General features: G+C 32.7%; 1 protein-coding gene across 1 annotated transcript in view; it reads left to right on the forward strand.

The window, feature by feature from the left end:
- LOC133197456 (uncharacterized) overlaps positions 1-11,836 on the forward strand; it is a 47,505-nt gene extending 35,669 nt beyond the window's left edge. The window contains exons 4-5 of the mRNA XM_061333511.1: positions 7,580-7,765; positions 11,462-11,836. Coding sequence (XP_061189495.1) covers positions 7,580-7,765; positions 11,462-11,665 — 390 coding nt within the window. The 3' untranslated portion in view covers positions 11,666-11,836. The remainder of the gene's footprint in view (positions 1-7,579; positions 7,766-11,461) is intronic.
- Positions 11,837-16,255: the final 4,419 nt, after the last annotated feature.

Genomic DNA, 16,255 nt, shown 5'->3' on the forward strand with positions numbered 1-16,255 from the left:
TAAAACAATGATTCTTAAAAGTTTATCATGGCTTAAACACTATAACATAATTAAATATGAAAAGTACTAATTTGTCTTTGTCTAAAGATTCCCTGGACCTAAATTTATGGTTTAAATCTTCAGTGTCACTTTCTGAAGAAAGTGTCCTATTAAAACAGAATTAAAAGAAATTTTCAGGCAATTTATAACAAAAATAAGATTTTTTTTCCCTTAAAAAAAAAAAAGATATTAAAAAGGTAAGTGCAGAGAGATGCTGCAAACAGTTCAAAGGTTACTATTGTACATTAACCTGCTTGATTTACCTGTAGTATTTAGTGATGTGGCAGGTGGTGACTGCCTTTCTGTTGCTGAATCAGATGATGAAGCTGGTGCTTTTTTTAAGGAGCAAATTTGTTTGCCTTGAAAATATTTGCTCGAACAGGATGCTATTTAGAAAAAAAATATTTCATTTTCAATGATAGACTATTTGTGTCTGTGTAATCATTTTAATTTGTGAAAGTATAATTATTCTAATAGATTAACTTAAGAGAGCTGAACTGTTTGGCTTACACTTTAAAAGAAACTTTTCATACGTACTGATGCATCCTGAAATGTATGGTTAAGTTCTCCAGTTCCTTCTTTTATTTTCTCAAGATGTTTCTTGTCATCTAGAAATTTACAATAAAACAATTATATGACTTTTAACTTAGAATTTTCATTTTACACAACTCTTATTAGCATCCAGTCTTGGGTCAAAACACTTTGTATGTGCCTTATCTAATCAATTAAAGCACCATTAGATTACAAGTGTAAAAGTGGTCAGGAACCCCCCCCACCCCCCCCCCCCCCCTTTCAAAAAAAAATCATACTCTAAATTTAAAAAGTTTGAATTCTTATTGTAAATTTACCAAAATTAGGTTTTATCCCCTTCCCTGCCATTAGCTAAAGATACAGAAAAAAACATATTTTTCTTGCAAGTTTTATTAATTTTAGTTTTATGCATCATAAGCAGATCTAGAAGGGGTAGCAGTTCTTCCATAGAGCAGTCTGAGAGGAAGTTTGCTTATTTCCCTCGGCTGTCATGTTGTAGGTCAATAGGCCTATGAATTTTTTGATAAACTAGCTTATCTATAATTAATGTATGTTACTTTGGTTGGATCCCCACTCAAAGCAAAGTTTGGCAAAGTCTTCATTTAAAAAAAGGCATAATAATTTAACAAATAGAGTAACATCTACCGACAGATATCTGATTAAATGATTAAATCAGTGATTGCCTACCGTTTTTTGTAACTCACCACTAATCTCTGAAGTTATGGCTGCAAAGTAGATTTATCCTCTGAATAAATATATTCTTCCTTCTTCGTATTCTGATATTTCCTTAAGAGGCTGACAAAGAATGACTACGCTAATTATAATACTTTAACATCGATCCTCCTACTCTATCATTCACATTTCCAACGTCTTGCGCGTTTCAAGTTTGCGCCTTTTGTCTTGACGGTACAGTACGGATAAGACATATAATTTTTTAGTTGTAAATAAATATATGACGTGTTTTAACGAAGATTACGAAGTTTTTTCTTAATTGTTTCAGTTTCTCACAACTTGCTTTAATTTTGACATTAGAAAAAATTCGGTCGAACAAAGTACGTTGCGTCGTGAAAAATAAGATTATTTAAAGCACATTTTCAATGTAACTGGTTAATTAAAATAATAAAGGAACATAGGTAATTTAATAAAAAAAAAATTGCTGGCTATCATGATGCAGTGTTTGTTTAATTATAATCAAAACACGAAATGTATACAGATTTCATGATTTATATTTTTTAGATAGTAGATAAATGAAAAATTATCAGGTCCAGTACAAAGTCTATTAACTAATAGCTACGTAGGTATTTAAACCTACCCAAAGTAGCTATTTTTACCTACTTTTTGCATTACTTGCATTTTGTGGGCAAACGGCTGAATGGCGCAACATGGTGAGTACCAAATTTCTAAATGCAGTCACACTGATGATGAATACAACAAAATTTTGGCCACAAATTGATTACGTCGTAAATTAACAATTTTGCATTAATTACTATTAATAGCTACGTAGGTAGAAATGGGTGAATTCAAAAAAAATGACCACCAAACTGAATTTTTTTGGCAAAATTCAACTACTTATAACATATTTTTCACTTATATCATCATATTGCAAATGCATTCTAGTTTAAAATCCTGAAGTGGCAATGGAATAGACAATTGGATTAAAAAGTTTCAGAATTTTTATTAGTAAAATTTCTTTTGAAAAAAGAAAATATCATTACACCTTGAAAGACTTTCTAAAATACATAATCACAAGAAATTATAGTTTTTTATGCTTCAAAATGGTAAAAGGGGTATAAATGATTAAATCTATACCTTGAATGAGTATCTTCTCTTGTACATGTGACAAAAAATTGGCTTTTTGATTGTTATTTTACATTATTTTTTCAATTCTGGTTTGAAAAGTTTTAATATGAAAAAAATATGAAGCAATAAAATTCCCCAAAGTTCACTTTTTTGTCCATTCAAGTCAATTCTTTAAATCTAGGCCAAAAAAGACTTGTTATATACGAGTTCTCTTACAAAAAATACTAGATTTTGAAGTGACCCTATGTTACATTATTGTGTTGCACTCCTGACATCTGATATGTATTTTATTTAACATTGATTTAAAAATTATAACACACAATAACCCATTCTTACTTTGTAAATCAATTTGTCGTGTTGATATTTTTCATCGTTTACAGCAGGTTTTTCATATTTTGAAGACCTTAAAACATGATTATTTGCAAAGTGTAATATATATAAATTGTATTTAAAATATATGTGAAATGATGAAAAATATTCCCTGAATTGACTGTAAATTTTCTGTAATTTGTTGATAGACATAGTGTTTTGAACATCAAATAGTATCAAGCATTTTTTTTCAACTTATTTTTTAGTAAAGATAGTTAAATAGCATCGGTAATTATGAACCAGTTTTGTTGCACTCCTGACTGCAGTAAAGTTTAAAATTAAAACCATAGAACACAAAATTCATAAAGTGTTGGCAACATCAAGTGGTAATGAAATTGTGCAATACTTATAGTCGGATACTTCATAATTAAACAGATGAAAGTATTTAAAATTCACATTTTATCTGGAATTATACCCTATTTTATGCCCAAAAAACTAGCTTAAATGTATATTAAGAAGATAAAATATATTTTAAAGCATGTTTTCCTTTAGAAGACAAACTCAGTAACCCACCAGAAAAATTCTACTCATCATTTTTTCTTTATTTTTATTCTTATTGGATGATTTATAGTTCTAACATATTTGTTGCACTCCTGACCAAAAGCATTGGTGCCTTTAAAGTAGAATTGTGAAGTGAAAATTACATAAGAACTTGTTCTGTTGTTTCAGTGAAGTTGAGGAGGAATTACTTGAATTTAATGACAATGTTTTAGTGTGTTTATTTTTAACGTTCATTAAAAAAATCACAAAAAAGATAAAAACACATCTGAATTGATAAAATTGAAAAAGGAAGGATTTTAATAATAAAACTGTCAATAATTTAGCATTAAATTATACAAAAAGATCATTATTAATTAATGAATACTTCTAAGCATGAATAGAAGTCTTTTCTTCACACAACTTGAATCTTTAAAAAAATGTGTTGCACTCCTGACCATAGAAATATGGATCTGAAGCACAGACAGATCCTGTAATTGATAAATCTATTTGGTAAAAATGTTCATAGTGTCTTTATTTTCCAAAATAAAAATCTGAAAATCATATAATGATAATAGTTTTTTCATGCTTGGGAGCAAAACATCAAATGTTGCACTCCTGACATTTTTGGGTATGCACATATACTTGACTCTCATTAATGCTGCTTATGATTTATATAACATTTTTAAGTTTTAAAATGTATATCAGTTATTATTTTACACTTCCAAAATTCTTTTATATCTTAATTTTCTATGAGAATTTTACAATTGATGTTTTTTTGGCAACACTACATTTTTTCTGTTGCACTCCTGACATGGTATAACATTTTTTTAAACATCAGCCACGACCACAACTTGAGTAAACAAAAGTTATAACAGTCCACATTTAAAGCTCAATACTTTGAATATTATCAGGAAAGTCTTTATTTTCAACATGAAGCATTATTTTTTATTTCACAGATCTCCAAAAAATATTGAAATTTCAAAATGTCACAAAAAGGTGTTGCACTCCTGACAATTTTAGCATCATTTTTGGGCATAACTTTTTTGTTAATTGAGATATCAACGAGATATTTGGCAGGTATTTAGACACTATCTAAAGACATATGCTGAGACATAGAAATCTATTTTCATTGCCTGTATTTTTAGTGTGGGTTGATAAATATGCGTTTGGTCATTTTTTTTGAATTCACCCAAATAGTCTTTGGACTGGACCTGATTATACCATGGGCTTGTTCAACACTGCATTTGCATGCAAAAGTTGTATTATGGGAGTTATGAGTGTTTTCTAGCAATCGCTTGTGTCAATTAAGTCTTCATGAAAATTCATGAACATTCATTACCTTGAACTAAACGTTTTTTTCTGTTTTTAAACTGAAAATTACCTATATTCATATATATTCATCATTTGTTCATGAACTACATTTTATGAATATATTCATGAATAAAATTCATCAACCATCTTTATGAACCAGTCATGAACCAGTCATGAATACATCATGAATTTTCATGAACGATTCATCAAAGTTCCTGAAATTATGAATTTCATCTCGCAGGGGTAGGGCGGGGCCACAATAGGTATTACAAGGGGGAAGTCTGGTAATGAACAGCATGGCCAAAGTTACTCAGGTGAGCGATGTGGCCCATGGGCCTCTTGTTGTGTGATATAATGTAATTCACATACCTTCAACTATAATTTGATTAAGATGGTAAATTTCTAAATATTGCTTGATGTCATCAAATTACCATGTGGTTTCTTGTTTCACTTTGTAATCATAATGACTACAATGGCAGTATACTATTGTATATTGGGTAAAATTGGCATGAAGAATATTTGGTGAATTTGGTATCAAAAAGGAGTTTGATATATTGGTATTTTATATTTTGGTGGATTTTCATGTTTATACTCTTTGTAATAACACTGTTTAAACTATATGGAAATGTTGGCACTTTATATAAAAACAACTTTTGCAGCACTCCAAAATTACCCGATATGCTGTATTCTTTCAGACTTCAATTTATACACAGAGTGAGTTTCATTTACCATCTAAATTCACATTGTCCATACGTTGCACTGATGACACTCGTCCTCTTTGCTCCTGAGGTAACTAAATTGTAGATGTATTTGCAGTCAAAAACCTTATTAATATATTTAACAAGAAAACATTGATGTTTCCATCAATTATCGCCCGGGAAATAAATGAAGTAAAATATCATGATTTTGTTTTATTTAGACGTACCTGTAATTCCTATATTCTTAAATTTAGACTTGAGGCAAGGTACCTTTTTGTGAAAATAAAACTTAAGTGAATGGTCTTTTTTACATTTATAGTCCTAGAGATTAATCTGTCAACTCGTTAATCAAGCAGATTGATCTCCCAGATTGAATGCAATTGATTTCGTAGTCCTGTAAATTGTCTTGGTCATCAAACCGCTTTGATTTGTGTGATAAAGGCATGCGTCTGAATGATCAAGACTATAGTCGAGAACTCAAGACTTAATACAGCTATTTCTTTGAAATATGTATAATATGTATAGCATCTGAATGCTGGTAGTTTTTAATGTGCAAATAATTAATTTATAAAATTAATAAATCACAGAATCTAAGTTCACTGTACAAGGAAATTTTTATCCCCCTGTCAGTCGTTATGTCAGTCAGTAGACCAAGTGTTGTGCAATCAGTATCTTGAGAACCCTTTGCATCACAGACAACAAATTTTGACCCCTATTGATGATGAGGTCACAAGGTCAAAAGCCAAGGGTCAAACTACTCTGGATATATGAAAATATTGTCTGATCAATATCTCAGGAACCGTTTGCTTGATAGACATCAAACTTGGTACATTGGTTCCCCTTAAGAAGTAGGTGACCCCTATTGGTTTTGAGGTCAGAAGGTCAAAGGTCAGGGGTCAAATTGGACATAAAAAAATTGATTAATCAATATCTTGAGAACCCTTTGCTTGACAGAATGCAAACTTGGTACACTGGTACCCCCTGAAGGGTAAATGACCCCTTCAGATTTTGAGGTCACAAGTCAGAGATCAATTGTCAAACTTCTCTGGACATAGGGACATATTGTGTGCTCAATATCTTGAGAACCGTTTGCTTGACAAAGGTCAGACTTGGAACATAAGTTCCCCTTAAGGAGTAGATTACCCCTTCTGATTTTGAGGTCAAAGGATCAAAGGTAAAAGGGTTTAACTACTCTGGATTTAGGAAAATATTGTCAGCTCACATCTTAAGAAGCCTTTTGCTTGACAGGCATCAAACTTACTACATTAGTTCCCCTTAAGGAGTAGATGACCCTTATTGATTTTGAGGTCAAAAGGTCAAAGATGAAGGGTCAAACTGACATTGGAAGATTTTGACCACTTAATATCTGAGAATCCTTTGTGCTTCTTAAATATTTCTTGTGAAGTCAAAAAAAAAATGACAAATGTATATGCACACAACTGCACATTATGATAAGTGGACTTTTTCAGGTATGCATGTACATGTTCATGCATCAGGACCTACTATGAATATGATTGCTGAAATTTGTTTGACAAAAAGAAAGAAAAATGCTACCAATCTTTCACATTATGTATTTAATGTTGTAACTGTCTGAAATCACCTGTATATATGAAATACACATTTTAAGGCAAGTAGAATGAAAAGAGGGGTCAAAGGCCAGCCCGTAAAGGGATCGAGGCAAGACGTGCATCTTTCAGATGGTATATAAAATAAAAGTGAAATTGCAACATATACAGTAAAATTTCAGACATTGCATGAATAGTGAAGTACTTTTGTATTGTCTGATATTGAACAAAAAGGTTTAGGTGATTTTCTATTGTTTACCTTATATATTCATGTAAATCATAACATTCAGAGTGAATTTAAACCTCAATAAATCTGTTATAGTATGTTTTAAGGACTAAAGAAAAGAAAGGACTAATCACTGCTTACATATCAGAGATTATTTTAGAAAGTATGCATATTTAAACTGCACCAAGTACATAAAGACATATGTAGAATTATGAGCTGATTTTATATGAAGAAATACGAAATTCATGCATTGATGACATGATATTAGTACAGAATTATTATATGAAAGTAGCAATTAAGTCACCCATGTATTCCATGACCCTATAGTAATTCAAGGTTTCTGAGATGCAAATGTGTTTTCTTCCTTAAAATATTTTAGCTTTTTAATTCAGTTGAAAGTTGTTATGTGATACTCAGGTGTCCTATAAGGCCCACGGACCTCTTGTTCTCCCTTTAGTTTTAGTACAGATATGTAGAGCTACTGTGTCATCATAGACTTCTGGTTAATAATCAGACTCATAGAATTTAAATGTAAGCACAGAAAAAAAATGTAATTTCAGGTGAAGACGTGGTTACCTGTTGCATATGGTGAAAAAACTACCACTGATTTCAATATCACAAAATGGAAGTTTAGAAACCAGTCTGTTGAGAGATTGCTAGGACAGCATGGAGGAGAGCTTTTAGTGGAAACTAAGAAGTCTGTTATAGCAGATACAAATTTAGGAATAATTTGTGTTAAGACCATGGTTAGTAATTTTAATTAATTTTATTACTTAATGTAAGGCTTCGTGTACTTTTCTGGTCAAAGTTTGTCAATTATTCATCCATCTGTACTGGAGTACTCAGTGGAGTGGGGCCTCAGTAGGAGGTCAAAATTTTTAATGGGAAAATGAAGGGAAAAATATTTAACAGTGGTTCTATGAGAAAACCAGGTAGGGGGTCATACATGAAGTGTAACACACTTCATTGAAATTTTCACAAAAGACTCTCTAAATAAAGTAAATCCTCACAAGGGCATAGTTTTCTAAAGAAAATCACCTTTGTGTCCCATCAGGGGAGTACACCATGATGCATCCATTTCATCGTAATGCTGAGTGGGCATTTTTTGAAATACTGCTATTTTTCATCCACTGTATTTTTGTGTGTTATATAAAAATAAGACAACTGAATTATAATAATTGGAAATATATGCTATTTATTTAAGCATTGAATTGTGAATATTGGATGTTCATTGTGTCACAACAAGGACGGCTGTGCTGACAAATTGTTCAACGTGTGTTAGCACTTTATGAAACTTTCTGTGTTATGACACGATGAGCGTTCAAAATTCACAATTCATTTGTTATATTTACATTTATTGATTTCATGGAAGATTGATAAATATGGCTTCTTTGAATATATCATGCCTGTTTAACTAAATTGAGGGAGCAGCCATTACTGTTCAAGTTGAGTTTGAATTCTGATTTTCATGTATGACGTTTCATTTGCACAGCATTCAACGTTTGTGACTTCAAATTAAGTACAGTCTCTGTAAAAATCATGCAGAAGGTGATATATGAGGGTTCTCAGATTTGATGATTTCTCACACATCGTTTCCTCTTGCACAATGAACCATGTATGCAAAATAAAAAAAAATTTTGGTTCATGGTTACCATGGAAATATGGCTAAAGAAATTTCCCTGGCAACCAGTCAATTTTCAATGTGGATGGACAGAAAAATTACTTATTTTAAGGCTTGAAATGAAATGTTAATTCTGTAAGAATTTCTTTCTATTTACTGTAATTGTAAAGATAAACATTTAAAGGGTTTTTACCATGCAAAACATAAAAATTTGATTTAAAGATATGTCCGTGATACACATGGGAAATTATACTTGTTTTTTGATTTTTGCTGACTCAGCATTTTTCCTGATTTTGGTACTATTCAAGGTCTAATTATTCAAATGATGGACCTAATACAGGTGTTGGGTGTATTTCACATAAAAGCAGAGGAATTTCTCTTTTGCAATTTGAATTCAGAAGCAGCTAATTTTTGAAAATTACTATCCGTTGCCTAGCAACAAAAATGGGTGTTTTGATGAATAAAAAGAGAAAAAATATAAAATTCTGAAATTATAAATGACATATATTGTTATCTTTGACCACCAAAAGCATATTCTAAAATAAATAAAAGTGAGTCTTATTTGCAAACTACGAAACATTGTAAAATTTCTTATTTCCATGGCAACAGTAAATTCCCCATATCAACAAAGCTAGCACATAAAGTTGTATTTGCACGCTCAGGTACAGTTGTAAAGGATTCTTTAAATTTTGTCGTAAAATTGTGATGAAGCAAATTTGATGTAATAAGAGTCTAATGAAAGTATTTTTATTTACATTACCGATGGCAACAATTCTGAGCTCATAGCAACCAATATATCTTATGAAGAGTTGCGGGTCATTCTTTGTAAGCATTTCAACAGTTCTGATACTCAGAATCACAGATTTTCTGGCTATATACTCGGTACTAATTTCAAAATATAGCTAAAATACATTCTGTAATATTAAATATGTAAACGTGTCTTAAAAATTTGAAATAATATTACCATGGAAATGGGTACAAATAATTTTTTCACATACTTAGGAGTCTGCCTGGTTTTGAATGCTCTGCTTGAAAGAGAGTAATTGTTTTGTTGGAACAAAAAAATGTCAATCTGTGATTTTTCAGAGTTTTCTGGTACACTATTAAGGTCACCAATACAGAAAAAAAAATCAAATGAATCATGCATGCCATCATCATGTCCAGATTTTATCAAACTCAAAGATTTATGATCTTTGGATGTGATTTAGATGTGGTCCATTTGTTGAAGTCCAAGTGCATTAATGCTTCCTCCTCCTGAGGTGTGTTGCATTCAAAAGAATTCTGAATTATTAGTCCCCTACCGGTGAAACCGGAGGAGACTATAGGTTTCCTCTGAGTCTGTCCGTCCGTCTGTCTGTCTGTCCGTCTGTCTGTCTGTCCCTCTGTCTGTCTGTCAGTCTGTCCCACTTGGTTTTCCGCACTTTTTTTCTAAACGCTAATAGATATTGAGCTGATTTTTGGTATGTGAGTGTATCTTGATGAGTTACAGATCAAGTTTGCATTTCGTTCTGCTTCATTGATTTTTGACTGACTTACGGCCTTTTCAATTTTTAGGGGTTTTCCACATTTTTCTTCTTAACGCTTTCAGATATTGAGCTGATTTTTGGTATGTGACTTAACCTTGATTAGTTATAGATCAAGTTTGCATTTCGTCCCGCTTCATTGATTTTTGACGGAATTATGGCATTTTCAATTCTTAACGGGAACCAGATTACACTTGCCGGTAGGGGACTAGTATTGCTAATGCAATACTCTCAGAATGCTTGTTGCATTTGCTTTCCCATGTTAAGTAACCCTCTGAGAACTGTTTAACCGGTTGTCAACCCTGACTACTATTTTGGCATAGTACATCCAAATAATAACACTATTATATAGAATATAACTGATGATTAGGCCTACAAACAACAGTTTATTTTTATGATATTTAAAAAAATATTTAATACATTCTGTTACTTGTAAAAAAGAAAAAGTTCTGATGTACCAGCTGCACAGTTTTCATTATTACCTAACCTACTATATAAATTGTAATTGGGCATTTTGAACTGTTTCCTGATTCATTTTAACTTTTTTGCACATCATGAAACAGTCAAAACTGTTTACCCGGTCACAGAATGAACTGTTGCATGGCTGAACTAATCCATTATGACGTCATAATTAGTTTCCAGTACTTTACAGCTATAATATTGAATTATGTATAAATTGAAGCATTTTCATGGCAATAAATTTGAAATTATCACTTGAAGAGTAATCCTTATACCCATATAAATATATATTCAATTTAATATCATTTGAAAGAAGAGGCCAAGAATACCTTTTCTGAGGGAAATTTTCAAAAAATGTAGGCTCCTTTCACTCACTATAGATCTTTGCCTTTTAAAACGTCCGACTCATCGTGTTATATTCAAACCTTCAAGTCATCTTATGTCTTTTACTAAACAATACATGTATACATCAATATTATTTAGGAAATGATAACACTAAGAAATAATGCAAACTTTTGTCGATGTGTCTATATCATTACTTTAAGATATTATATAGTAGGTTAGGTAATAAAACACTTATTTCATGACAACTCGGGAAACAGTCAAACTGTTGTCCCTCGATAATGGGGAAGACCTGGGAAAACAGTTTGACTGTTCCCCTCGTAGTCATGAAATAAGTGTATACTATTGTACTTGTATCTTAAACATAATTATTAACCAGCACATGAACGGGTGCTTATGATGCCAATGTATGAAACATACTGAATTCTGTCCATGTAAAATATTTTTTCTCATTACTTGTATAATGTGAATACAATACATTTATATCAACCTTACAGATCATTTTCACACGTTTGGATTGGGAGAAGGGGCATTTGGTATGCTTGAAAAATGGTACAAAGGTGGACGATAAGAGAAGTAACATTCATTACTCAAAGCCTTACAACTTTTTAGTTAGAAAAGAACGAGAAGAAATTTTGGATACAATGTTTAATCTTGGTTTGCTCTGCAGAGTTAGAAGTTTACTTACATATCAGGAATAAGTACATACACATTTTGCCTTTTTGAGTTATAAAAGGGGCAAGGACATAGATTTGAAGCTGATATTTTTCAAAATTTTTGATATAATATCATAGCTTACCTTTTAGACTGACATTTTATGAAAGAATGTTAAAAAACTCATTTAATATCTTAAAATTATATAGGAATTTTGAGTGTGTTTGACTGCCAAACATCCTTGCATTTTTTCAAACTAAAAATCAGCCTTAGAATTAAAAAAAAAAAAGTGGAAAATCTGTCATCTGTTAATAAATAATATTAAAACTATAATCAGGAAAGTCAGAATTAAAAAGCAATCCAATACACCAGTGTTGACAGTTCTTGTACAGTGATATGTACAGTGTTAGCAAAACCCACACATCCAGTAAAATGTAAACCTGAATTTTAAGATTTTGATTGAAGTTCAAATCATTGAACTGGAATTATTTCTTGAATAAGAATAGAAACTTAAAATTGTAAACAAAACGGCAATGCAACTGTGTTCATTCCCCTTTAAGTCCTTTAGTTGTGAATGGATACATTAACATGTTAATGTAAGACATGCTTTTTAGCTCACCTGAGTTTAAAGCTCAAGTGAACTTTTCTGATCACATTTTATAGGCCCAGTGTCTGTAAAATTTTTACATGTTCGACTTCTTCTCAAGAACCACTATATCAATTTTAACCAAACTTGCCACAAAGCATTGTTGGGTGAGGGGGATTTCAAATTTGTACAAATAAAGGGCTACATCCTCTTTCAAAAGGTGATAATTGAGTACTTGTCTAATGCGGTCATATTTTTGCCATGTATATATTTGCTATTTTAAGGATCCTACATAGTATTATGAGGGTTTTTAGAAAAGTTCAAGGACGAATTTTATTTTGAGCATGCTATTTGCATGAAACCAGTGAAATATGCGTGTTTTCCAATAAATATACAAAGATCCGAATGATTTCGGATGATCTGTAAAAAATATACAACTAATCATTAAGATAAAATATGCTTCACGGAGCATGTCACTATTTTACACATTTTCATAATGCATAAAAACAAAGTCAAAAATGTCAAAAAAGTCAAAAAACAATGACTAGGAGGACCGAGCTGTTAAAAAATCATGTGTACAGACAGGAGAATGCCTGATAGAGACCAAAAATGTTTTTAGATGCTGTTGTGGATTACCTACATGTATCTTGGATCAAGATGGATTCAGATGGTAGCAGCTTTGTAAGGATGGAAGGATTGACATTTTTGATGATCAACTCCTGCAATACCCCACTTAAATATCATCTGGACATAGCACCTATAGATTTTGCATTGCTTCCATTCCTGAACTCTTAACTGCATAGACATTGAGTTTAGGATCTCACTGATATCTTATACGCCACAAAAGACTTTTTTTTAAAAGTAAAATTTCCTGCTATTGTAATACAATTTTTAGCTCACCTCAACAAAGTTGGGGGAGCTTATGTCATACCCTGGGCATTGGCACCAGTGTCGGCATCCTCATTGGCATCCCAGGTTAAAAATTTTGGAGCAGTTTTCTTTCCAAGTATTTTTATGCCATATATTGATCAGAGTTGCATGGATGATGCATCTAGTATGTTTTCTTGTATCATAAAGGTTTCAGATGGTGCATTTTCATCCAGTATTTTCCTTAAAAAATGACAAGGTTAATGTTTTTGGAGCAGATTATAGATTTTCAAGTAGGTTAAACTTTTTTGAGCAGGTCTCATTCCCAAGTAACATCTAGGGATGCACACTACATGTACCAGATTTGCTTTGCAAATTTGGTCTATGTAGGACTTACATGTATAGTTACCATGGTATGAGACCTGCTTCAAAAACTAATATCTGTAAGCTCTGCGTTCATTCAGCGTTCGCTCACCGTTCAAGTGGGAAAGTAGAACGTTTCACGGACTGTTTCAGATTTGCTTTGCAAATTTGGTCTATGTAGGACTTACATGTATAGTTACCATGGTATGAGACCTGCTCCAAAAACTAATATTTGTAAGCCCTATGGTGACTAAATTTTCTTGGATGATGGATCCAGGGATGTTCACTACCAGATTTGCTTCTGATGCTGGATCTGACCGACATCTTCTAGATGAATGACCAAGTTAATGTTTTTAGAGCAGGTTCATTGTAAAGTAGATATAAGCCCTATGATGACCATAATTGCACGTATGATGCATAAGGGGATGCACACTGTGAGGCTTGCTTTAGATACTGCATTTGACCTATATTTTCCTGACAAGTGGCTGTGTGAAAGTTTTTGGAGCAGGACAATTCCCAAATCATTCTCAGCCTTACAGTGACGAAACTTGCATGGATAACCAGGGGTTTAAAAATACGGTGGTCCGAGGTCCGGGACCTAAAGTTTATGGGGGTGGACTAGCTGATTGTTACCATTCAATAGTCCGTCGGACTAGCACTTTTGAGTAGAACCGAAAATATTTAAATTAAAAATATAAAAATACAGGTAACTCTCGATACCTCGAAGTCCGCAGGACTGAGGAAAAAATTCGAGAGATCAAGAGTTCGAGTTTTCAAGAGTCCGGAATTTTCCGGGTTTGTTGACAGGTTTTAAAATTAGTCTTACCGGATGTAATGATTTTCATGCAGTGCTAACCTTTTACACGTGGTTTTTATAAGACAACGATATTTTTTCGTAATTTAGATAAATATTTCATTAAACTGAGTGAAGCAAAAATGTATATCGTCATTTCATGTATATTTATTTAATCTTTGTAATACGGACATCATACTACGCATTCGTTACATGAAAACATTTTACAGCGTTGTACATAGCATTGACTATTCCAAACATGATCATTGAACGCAGTTCTGTAAGTATTTGTCCAATAATAGTCGTCATATTGACATCGAGGCTGTTTCTGCTTTTTCATATTTCGTTTAACTTTGACACTGACTCAAAATAAAAATTAAATTAGTGTTTTGTCTTTTAATCAATTACTACTTTTCACTGACACTGCGTCTCTAAATTATCGCAAGACAGTCGCTGACAATTATTTTAATAGCATATAGGCAAAATATGATTAATTATAAATCAATTATCACCTTGCAGCATAAGTGTCACCTGAATAAACATCCCGTTCCTCGAGACCTGCGTCTTCTGCCTGGGGCCATTTAAATGTCCAGGTAAAGATGCTAATTATATAACCTTGTGCACACATATCCACTTCGAGGTATCGAGGGTAAATTCTAATAGAATATGCATAGCGGGACTGCATTTTGACTTCGAGGGATCAAGTGTTTCGAGAGATCAAGAGTTCGAGAAATCAAGAGTAAATTTGCTTACTTATATAGGGGAAAAATTCGGGACCGGAGACTCACTTCGAGCGATCAAGAACTTCGAGAGATCGAAGTTCGAGCCATTAAGAGTTACCTGTAAATAAATAAAAAAATCTCCAAATCTCGTTTCTTCTTAAGTGGTTCACAAAACGCACTATTTTAAAGTACTAGTCACGTCATCGTAATGTTTTAATTTATTGCTCCTAAAAATAAAACAAAGTTAAAACAAAGTTAAAACGTCTGTTGGATAGCATCAATTTTACAGCGTGGTGGGAAAAGGAACCAAGAGTAACAACACTCATGTACTTTGGTCTTCGTTTATAAATATGTGTAAAAAGAGTAAAGGTATGCAGCCTCCGTAACGGCGTCTCCTCCACTCGCTTGTTTACATTACTTGTTTTTTAGATCACCTGAGTCACGCATAAACTTTTTCACATTTTCGACTTCTTCTCAAGAACCACTGGGCCAATTTCAACCAAACTTGCCACAAAGTATCCTTGGGTAATGGTGATTCAAGTTTGTTCAAGTGAAGGGCCAAGCCTTTTTCCAAGGGGAGATAATTAAGAATTAGTGAAAAATTAATGGCATCTTTCAAAAATCTTCTTCTAAAGAACCACTGGGCCAAGAAAGATAAAACTTATATGGAAAAATCCTCAGACAGTGTAGATTCAAATTTGTTCAAATCATGACCCCCGGGGATGGGTGGGGCCACAATGGACGATCAAAGTTTTACATAGGAATACATAGGAAAAATCTTTAAAAATCTTTTTCTCCAGAACCACTGGGCCAAGAAAGATGAAACTTAAGTGCAAACATCCTTAGGTAGTGTAGATTCAATTTTGTTCAAATCATGACCCCTGGGTTTAGGGTGGGGCTACAATGGACGATCAAAGTTTTACATAGGGATACATAGGAAAAATCTTTAAAAGTCTTCTTCTCCAGAACCACCGGGCCAAGAAAGATGAAACTTATGTGCAAACATCCTCAGGTAGTGTAGATTCAAATTTGTTCAAATCATGACCCCCTGGGGAAGGGCGGGGCCATAATGAATGATCAAAATTTTACATGGGAATACATTGGTAAAAACTTCTCCTCCAGAACCACTGGGCCAAGAAAGATGAAACTTATGTGGAAACATCTTCAGGTAGTGTAGATTCAAGGTTGTTTAAATCGTGATCCCCGGGGGTAGGGTGGGGCCACAATGGACAATGAAAATTTTACATTGGAATACACAGAAAAAATCTTTAAAAAATTCTTTTCTCAAAAACAGCAAAGCCATGAT

Source organism: Saccostrea echinata, unplaced genomic scaffold (assembly GCF_033153115.1).
Source record: "Saccostrea echinata isolate AGI-Se365-2 ecotype Australia unplaced genomic scaffold, CSIRO_AGI_Sech_v1 ptg000030l, whole genome shotgun sequence".
Taxonomy (NCBI): Eukaryota; Metazoa; Mollusca; class Bivalvia; order Ostreida; family Ostreidae; genus Saccostrea; species Saccostrea echinata.